The sequence below is a fragment of the Gavialis gangeticus genome, unplaced genomic scaffold, assembly GCF_001723915.1.
Source record: "Gavialis gangeticus isolate Ggan-Ray unplaced genomic scaffold, GavGan_comp1, whole genome shotgun sequence".
Taxonomy (NCBI): Eukaryota; Metazoa; Chordata; order Crocodylia; family Gavialidae; genus Gavialis; species Gavialis gangeticus.
In genome coordinates, this window is record NW_017729011.1 from 13,969,688 (window position 1) to 13,978,983 (window position 9,296).

A 9,296-nucleotide genomic window follows, 5' to 3' on the forward strand; every position below is an offset into this window, starting at 1 on the left:
TTTTTTTTTTTTTTTTCCTCTCCATTTTTTTTTTTTCCTCATCGCAGCTGCTCTCCTACTTGTTTTCCTTTGTAAACTGCTTTGCGATCTCTGGAGAGAAATAGTCACAGACAAGCTAATTGTTGTTAAACATCCCCAAATAGAGAGTGAGCGTGCGTGCGCAGGCCTGGGGCGGTAAGGATTGCTGTAGCGGGAAAGGGGGAAGAAGCTATTTGGGCTGAGATGACTGGATTTCTCCTCTGATTGGGATGAGTCTGGGCTGAATTTTATCCATGGAAACAGGGTTTTTTTGAGGGGGGTGCCCAAGACTGGCTAGGACTAACATACTCCTTTCTCTCCCAGGACTAACACAAACCTGTGGGAGCCGTAGCACATATCGCAGACACCTGTGTGAGGCCCGTTGGTCAGGCAAGGGGAGAAGAGGAGACTCAGGCTTTCCAAGTCCAATGTGCTGCCCACAGACTTAAGATTTCTGCAGAGACCTGGCTCAGGATGACTTCCTATCGAACATGCTTTCTGGACAGGCTCTGATGCGCACAGACCACCACAGCCTCTAATCCAGATTGCTGTGGCTAGAAGAGCTCCTGCTGGTCTGGAGCTTAGTTATTTTTCCCTCCCTCTTTTCTTGGAGATGTTCCAGAGGCTTGATCTGTGCTTTTCCTCCTCACCTGAAGCCTGTCGTGGCAATGATCCCACAGCCAGATCCGACCACCAGCGAGAGAAGAGCATCCTACTTTGAAGCCGACCAATCATTAAACTGAAATTAACCCCCTGCTTCTACTCCTGAAACAGTGGTAATTTTTTTGTGCATCTGTGTGTGGCTTGAGTGGCTCCTGACTGTTGTTGCAAGTCCCTGGGCTTCTCCCGCTGAGCCTGCCCATGGCTTTCCTGATAAAGAAAAAGAAGTTTAAATTTCAGACCAGTTTCACCCTGGAGGAGCTGACTGCTGTCCCCTTTGTAAATGGGGTTCTCTTCTGCAAAATCAGGCTGCTGGATGGAGGGGACTTTGTTAGCTTGTCTTCTAGGTAAGGAGCTTCTATTTGCTCTTCTCACCAGCCTCATGTTTCAGTATTCCTGCATTGGTTGGATTAGAGGGGTTTAGTGTGGGCTAGTGCTTGCCTGCTGCTTTCATTTGACTTTAATAGTCCTGTATTTGGTAGCCGTGTTGGTCTGAGACCAAAAAGAAATGCGAAAAACCGCAACAGTTGTAGATTTTTGCATTTCTTTAATAGTCCTGGCATGGGGCCCCACAGGGTGTTTCTACCCCCACCTCCATTTGGGAAGAGGCTAGCCTGGAAGGGCTGGTTATTGTTGGCCAGCTGTGTGTGGCCTCCGATCAGAATTGGATTGAATTCTTGAAGACTTGCTGGTGACTCTTCTGAAAGACATTGGGATCTGTTGGTGGACAGTTGGGATCACAGAATCCTCCATGCTTCTCCCCCAAGTTTGCATGAAGGACATCTGTAAGAAAGAGCTGCCTTGCACTTTTGCCTAGTTAGAAACTTACCTCTTCAGAAAATTGCATCTAAACTGAACAAGTGAACCCTGCTCCACTTTGCTCTCCCTGTTTTGTTTTTGAGTTACTGTCCTTGGTAAGGGTTGAAGTAGCTTGCTTTGCATTGCAAATTTATTTTGCAAAGTAAACTGCTGCCTGGGAGTCAAAGGTGTTAGTTTCAAAGCCACAACTTTTTTTTTTTCTTATTCGGCTGCCATTGCATCTCCTAGTTTTAAAGAAAATAGTAAAAGCAGTGGGTCAAGCACTGCAGTAATAACGTGACCCGTCACACTCTGACCAATCTAAGTATGAAACTCTTCTTTCTTTTTTTGTGGAACCCCTTACCCTCTGTGGGTTAGCTTGTTTGTTTTTTTTTCTTGACTACTCTAAGCAGTGACTGTCCCCAATTCCTTCTCTGAACTGCTAATCAAAAGCTGCATTGTTGCCAGCTATACACATTGATTATCACCTAGCGCCGTGCAGACACGAATTCCAAAACAGCCCTGGACTTGTTTTCCTACTGCCTCTGTAGGTGAGGGCAGCGCTCAATTTCCAAAACCTGTCTTGGGTTTTTTTGTTTTGTTTTGATATTAGCATAGAGATTTAAAGATGCAATACAGTTTTGTGATTGCAGATTCTAGGAGAAAGTGAGTCATTTAAGTCTGTTCTCTTCATGTGTGTGAGAGCAATGCTTAAACAGAGCACCAAGACCTGACTTTCCAGTGTAGTTCAGTGACCCTAGCTCCTACTGCAGTGCATGAGAGCTCTGGGCACCAACCACTTCTGGAAATGCTGGCCCTAAAGAAATGTCTCTTGAGAGGAAGAGTCTACCAAAACAACTTTTCCTTACAGTTTTTTCCTCCCCTGTGGCTACATCTCTGGATTTGGTGGAAGCAGATTTATCTAAGGAATTTGAGCTGTGTGAGAGCTTGGGAGGAATTAACCCCTTCACTTCCTAGATCAGCTCATTTAACTTGGGAAGTGCTGGGTGGTCTTGTTCTCTCAATCCAGGTATAAAACTTATGGTCTTTGAAATCAGGTTGCCAGAGTGCAGCTTTGGTGTGTGGTGCTGCCGCCAGCCTGGTGGGTTGTGTGCTGGGTGTGTTGTTTTTTGTGCTGGCTGAGGTTCAGGAGCTCTCTCAGCATGCAGTATGTGTTGTAGATCACAGGCATGTTCCAGCAGAAATTGTCTGTAATTTAAACCAAACGCATACATTGCTCTCAACAGGCTTGATTGCCCGTAAACCAGCCGCAGAGAAGTTGGCTGTTGGGTTTGCTGCCGTTCCCCTAACCTGTCTCCAGTCTAAATGAAAGCACATGGAAACGTGTTCCTATTTGGAAAGATACTAGGCTTAGTGGTATTGACCTACATGACCTCTTCAAAACCCTTGTTTCCCATCTCTAACTGCAAGAAATGTTCATCTGCTAGGAACAGCCAGACACAGTTACCATGTGCAGGGCATTCCCAGTCTTGCCTTGACTTCTTTCATTTTTGCTGCCTTTCCCTTTCCCATCATCTCCCCCCTCCCCTCAGTCTCAGAATATGGAAAACGGTCAAGGAAGATGCTTAGTTTGAACCTGACTAAGATATAGATAAGGTTTCTGATGATTTCTTTAGTATCAACACATCTCCAAAAAGAAACCTGAAGCACTTTCCGAGACAAGCTTTCTTTTACAAGTCTGCTTGGTGTAAGTGGCCCTGGGTGCCTTGGGCCTGCTGTTCTGCACAGCGAGCAGGCCCCTCTTGTTCTGAAAGTCTGGGTGGCAATAAAGTTTCAGATCTTTTCTTCTATAAATGTGAGCAAACAGAACAACACCTACCTCGATTTCTCTAAAGGAACTAAGGTGGAACCTGCCTTCAAATGTGGAGCTCTGTGCTATTGGGAGGTGGTGTGTAATGGGGAAGACTGGTGATGGACCTGAAAATCTAGTTTAGAGGAGCTGTTTGCAAAATCTGCTATGAGTTTCCCTAAATTGGTCTTGAATGTGGAAGGAGCCCTCTGCAATGAGTCTGAGCAAAAGAATCTGCTTTTGGAACTCGACCTGCGAGAGACCTTCTCTGGCACTTGGAACAGACTCATCGCTGAGCAACTTGTGGGCACAACTGAGAGAAATTGGTCAGAATTGGGGGAAATGGTAGATCTGATCTGTCACATGATAGGTAGCATTGAGTGGCTCAGATTGATGTGATCAAACAGTCTCTTAGCCAGAATTGCAAGGAAGGGGGAGGTGTCAGGAAGCTTTATCCCCAGCAGCACGTTCTTGATCCAAGTTCGTTCTAGCCTGAACTGCATGTATATGTTGCTGTTCCATACAGTAGAGGTGGAAGGAGGCCAGCAAAGGGTTGTGGGCCATGCGGATTCCAGACAGGGAGTGGTAACGCCCTGAGCCCGAGCCCCACTTCTCTGCCTGATGCAGTGGCCAGCAGCTCCTCTGACCAGGGGGAAAGCAAAACAGCCCTGCTGAGAGGGAAACCTGTCCAAAATGCATTAAGACTTAACGCTCTCAGGAATTCAAAACATCCTGGAAAAGGTCCAAGTCCCGTGAGCACTCTCCATTGGTGTGGAGGGCTTTGTTCAGAAGTGTGCCCTTTATATGCTCTTAGTGGCTTGAGGCTCTGTGTTAGACTGTGAATATCTTAAAGTACAAACTTGCAATCTGTGAATTCCCTTTCACCTCCCTCCTGCCTTTCTCTCCCCTCCACCCCCATTCAACCATTCATATCCTTTGAGTAGAGCTGGGAAGGGTCCTGCAAGGATAAGACTTACCTTATCAGTGTCAGGTTTAGTGTTCTAGGCTGAATAACAGGCTATTGTATCTCAGTTGGTTTATTGCTCTCTTGCTGGACTTTGTGTTCATTAAAGCATCGGTTAGAGCCAGGTGTAGGGCAAGTCATTGCTGTGTGTTCCCCACCGAGCTACCAAGGCAACTATCTAATATATGCTTATCAAGGCATTTGCATAGTCCCCATCACCATTGGATCGGAGTGCCTCCCAAGTATCTTTTAAAAATAGAGATAAAGAGCAGAGCACTAGAATGATGTATTCATAGCAACCAGTTTTGCTAAACAGATGGACTGCTGCATTTTGTACCAGTTGAAGCTTGCTTTTTTTTTTTTTTTCTCCAGGGCATATATCTTCATTTCTAAATAGATACTGTAATAACCTGGTCTAGAGATCTAAATTGCATGGATTGCCATGGCCAGATATCTCCCTAAGAGTATGGGATGCCATCCACTTGCAGGTAGAAATGGCCAATTCTTGCCATTGTGGCTCTTTGCTTTATCCAGTAGCACTGCGAAATCCAAAAGAGACCCTAAAATTACTGACTAATATGAGAATCTGAGAGCTTCCACCCTTGGTAATGAGGCCTGTTAGAGGCAAGTGAGCAGTTGAAAGTACTTCCCCTTTCCAAATGACAGGAGAGCTGTTGTCTGAGTTGAGCATGTTCTTCATCTGAGTGCAGATTGCAGCCCTGTGTTGAGACAGCTGAGAGATGATGCTGGTTTACATGGGATATGAAGGAAATGGAGAGCCAGGTGTCATCTGCATCCTGCGGATGTTCAGCCCATGTTGTTTCTCTGGCTTTCCAGCAGCTTCCCATTGAGGGAGAGGGTTGAAATTCATGGGCCCCTTTACTGGATGACTTGCCATGGAGGGACGTCTGCTCATAACTGAGCTGTTTCAGGTTGTTGTCCTGCAAGGTGCCAGAGGTGTCAATCTCACGCTCCTAACCATTTAGCAGCTCCATTAATTTCAATTGGGGATTATATGCCCTTGGACCATGCTCCTTTGAACTTGAGCAGCGTTTTAGCTCAATTACCTCTGACGTCACTTCATGCCAGGGAAACCAGGCCTTTCGCCCTCTTTCTCCCATGACAGCAGCTGTTCATAAATAAGCTGAGAGCTGACCCCATTAGTGGGCCAGACCACCCTAAGACTTTTTTCCCCTTGCTGCTGTAGGTTTCTCTAAGGAAATTGCTGACTTAGTCTTATGACTTTAAACCAAATGCACTGAGAGCAAAAGGCTACTTCCTCTGCTGAACATGCTTTGCTCAAATTTGCTGCCAGAGATCTGAAGGCAGGGACATGGAAGTGGGAATTGGGAGAGATGCTTCTTGTAGCTGCTCACCCAATGTGATTTTTGAGCTGGACTCAATGCAGCACTGACCTTGACATTCTCCATTCAAAATAGCAGGCTTTTCTAGCATTAAGGGCTCTCCTCCTGCAAGATACCGCCACCACTGAAAAGCAGCTACTTGAAGGGTGGAGATGGGTAGTACCAGCTAATGCACATGAGGGCTCTGGGAAGCTTTGCTCAAGAGCTCCATAAACCTCTGCTGCTTATGGCATGGTTCATGTCTATACATGGTAACCAAGATGCTGCTTAAGGCTTCATTTTGCAGAGCCAAACACAGTGAGTTGTGTACTGTTCTTCAGAGAATGAAGAGCTGCCCTTGGCCTGCTGGCATTTTAACTTCCATTTTCACTTGGCCTCTGTATCCCAAACCTGAAACCTGGGTAATTAAACAGCTTTCTTTGGAGTCCCCCTCAGCCAAGAAAGAGACTGCTGTCTGTAGAGTTGGGAAGGGATTGGACTCAAATTCTGCTTTTGACCTCAGTTGTAAATGAAGGCAGAATCTGATTCTAAGTTAGTTGGGGGCTGGTGGTTTTAGTGGAAGGGCTACTTACTGTCCTACCCATACAGTAGAGCCTGACTTGTGTCATCCAAGTATCTGTGACATGTACTTGAGAAGTCGCCCTCCTGGACAGGCCTAACTGGAAGGAAAGGCCATCCCTGCGCAGGGACAGAGAGCTCATTATGCCTGTGTGCATTTCTCTAGATAGCAGGATTTAGAACATGTGCTCTTAGCTACTGTCTCGGGAATGGAGATGGGGGCGTTGGTGGGGGAGGCTTTTGAAAGCAACTTGATTTTTGGGCCGGGGAGGGGTTGGAGTGAGCTCTTTCTTCTAGTATCTTGCAGCCTTATTCAGGATGCAGTCTGTTGCGCATGTGTGCGCACACAGACATGCATTTTTTTGCTTTCCAAGCCTAGAGACAGAAGTTGGAAGGCATAGACAAGAGAACTGTGTTCTGGTCAGGTTCAAAATGCATAACTCAGTGAGGCTGTCAGTCCCGTTTCTGTGGGGGAGACATTTCTCTGCAGTTCGAACGATGTGGATTGTTACAGAGGAGCCCAGTGCTGGTGAGGCAAGGCAAGACAGTAGAGGGAGAAACCTGTGAATCATCAGGTGTGGTAAACCCCCTCAACACTGCCCTTGGGCTGTTTGATGACTTACAGCATATTTTCTTGGTACTTTCCTCGGTTGTGGTTCATACACCTGCAGCCTCAGACACAGACCCTTTGCGTTGAACTGGTCTCTTCCTGTCCAGTCACAGTTCCGGATTTTTGTTTGTCTTGCAAAAAGTTATGTTAAACACTTCCCTGTGACGGGGCTATATCCTGTTGTGCGAGGAGGAGGCTCAGTGAACATCACAGCTCTGGTTTTCTGTTCTGCTGAATGAGCTTGGGGCAGGGGCTGTCCAGCAGAATACAGAGCATGTTGACTACACAGTACAAGTCATGCTGTGGAAAGCTCTTGCTTCAGCCTTTTCTATACAACTTGGGCACCCCCTATCTCAGCATACTCGTTAGTTTAAATGCTCTGTTTTGGGGATCAAGAATCCATGGCATAGATGCTGATGTTGGCATTCTCCACACCGCTGGCATTGGGGCTAAATCCAAAGTGGAAAGGGTGGGGAGGTCTATCCTCCCTCCTGACTTCTGTGACTATCTGCTTGAGTGAGGAGGTGAGGAAAAACCAGCTGCCTCTCCTTCATGCTCCTTAACTGCCCTCGGTGTTGACTTAATGCCTAAATACTTGAAGGATGCTTGCGCGCCACTGGGGCCCTGTGATTTTTGGTGCACATCTGTTGGTATTTTAATAGGCCAGAAGTTGCCAGTGGCAAGCTGCTCTAGTTCCAGTTTCTAGATGAATACCAGGTAGGCTTAGACTTTCTTATTGCAGGAAATTGCATCTGCTGTTTCAAAGTAGTCCAAGACAGGCACCCACTTCTGTTGTTCCAAATGAGAGAGCTTGTTCCTCTTCTGTGTAAGTTTAAACATTGGGCTTTGTGAGAGATGTGCAGTGAGCTGTTCCAGGATTCATTCCCCACCTTGACTGCATAGGGTCACATCTGTGGGTGGATGTCACCTTCTGTATTGGACAGGATTTGTTTGGCATGTTTGTCTGTGGATCCCTTGCTCTGTGCCATGTGACATCTGGGATTACAAGCTCCTTTTGAAATGGATAAAGAATTGCTTCTTAGCATTGGCTCAGGAAATATCAGACCCTAAGTCTGAGTGCACGCTGGGCCCTTCATCTAGTCTGTTCCTTTGGTAGTGGCCCAGGTCTGCAGGTCCATAATTGATGGATTATGGGAGTTTTTGCAAACCAGTGTCTCGTGGTAGAGGAACGTAGGGAAATACGAGTCTCTCATGCTTTGTGTCCCTATCTTGTTCTGTGCACCTGCTGGTAGGAATAGCCTGTATCTCTGTGTGTTAACTCCCAACAAAGGGTGATCTCTCCTTGGTACCATACAGCTCAGAACTCTGAATCTCCCTTTAGTGCCTGGGTTTGAAAGGCACTTCCCACTAGACAGACAGTTGTGCTTGTGTTTGCTGGATGAACAGCCCTGTTGTTTTATTTCAGTGCATTTTAATCTGGTCATGGACAAGAAAAGGAGTTAAATTTGCTGATACCCATGGCTGTCCTTCTTGTGTACTTTTGGTGGGCCTCCCTTTGAGATCAATTGACAGAGCTGAGCTCTAGAAAAGAGGCGGGAAGTGGTATGGGGTAAAGGGAGGGAGGAGGAGGAAACACATGTAGACCAGAGGCTTGGGAGGAGGCAGCAGTATTGGGGTCAACAGGATGTTCTAGATAAAACCAGAGCAAAGGCAGTCTGTGTCGAACGGATGCTTTTTCTTTTCAAACAGAAATAGCTGAGCTGGGGAAATATCAGGTTCAGACCTTCCCTGTGGCTGAATTGATCGGGGTTTGTGGGTGAGGGGGATGCCTGGAAGACAGTCCTCTCTTTGGATTATAATGCAGGACTCATGCTATAATAGAGGACTCTCCCCCTCTCTACTGTGTTATGCTAGGGGGTCTGTGGGCTTCTAAATAAGAAATGAGCACAGGCTGTCGACTCATTGCTTGGCCTAGAGAAGCACCAGAGAGCTCCTTCCCTCCAAGGAAGGAAGGAAGGCTGCAAGATGGGGTGAAGTGCACAGAGCTGCAGCATGAAATAGCAGTTTTGAGCCAATCACTGCATACATTGGATCACATCTCAAATGCAAAATCCACGTAGAAAGGCAGGAAGCTTTTGTCTGGGAGGTAACTCTTGTTGAAGCTGCACACTGGGAAAGGTCTTGCCTCCTTCATCCTTCCCTCCTTCATCTTGGAGTGCCACAAAACACAGGCAGCTGATTTCCCTTCCTCCTCCTTCTCCTCCTCGGTCTTGATTGCTTAGTTTGTTTATGGGGAGCCAAATGCACTGGCCCTGCATCTGGAGAGAAGGGCTAAGACGGGTGAAAGCAAATCTCCCAATTGTTTTGTGTAATTGTTTTGGGGTCACATGTAGGACAGTCACACCCTTTGGCTCTGTCCAGTGGAGCCAGGGTTCCTCATGATTTTTTTGTCACTTGGGCTCAGCTTGTGACAGCTTGCTGTGCAGATCCACCCACTCAGTAATAAAAAAGGCAGCAGTGGGGGAAAGTGGAAGAGGCTGGTTTCTAGGACTT

General features: G+C 46.7%; 1 protein-coding gene across 1 annotated transcript in view; it reads left to right on the forward strand.

Annotated features, from left to right (window-relative positions):
* The first annotated feature begins 77 nt into the window (after nucleotides 1-77).
* Nucleotides 78-9,296, forward strand: part of FAM102A (family with sequence similarity 102 member A) — a 41,523-nt gene continuing 32,304 nt past the window's right edge. Inside the window, exon 1 of the mRNA XM_019510535.1 lies at nucleotides 78-1,025. Within this exon, the coding sequence (XP_019366080.1) occupies nucleotides 880-1,025 (146 nt within the window). The 5' untranslated portion in view covers nucleotides 78-879. The remainder of the gene's footprint in view (nucleotides 1,026-9,296) is intronic.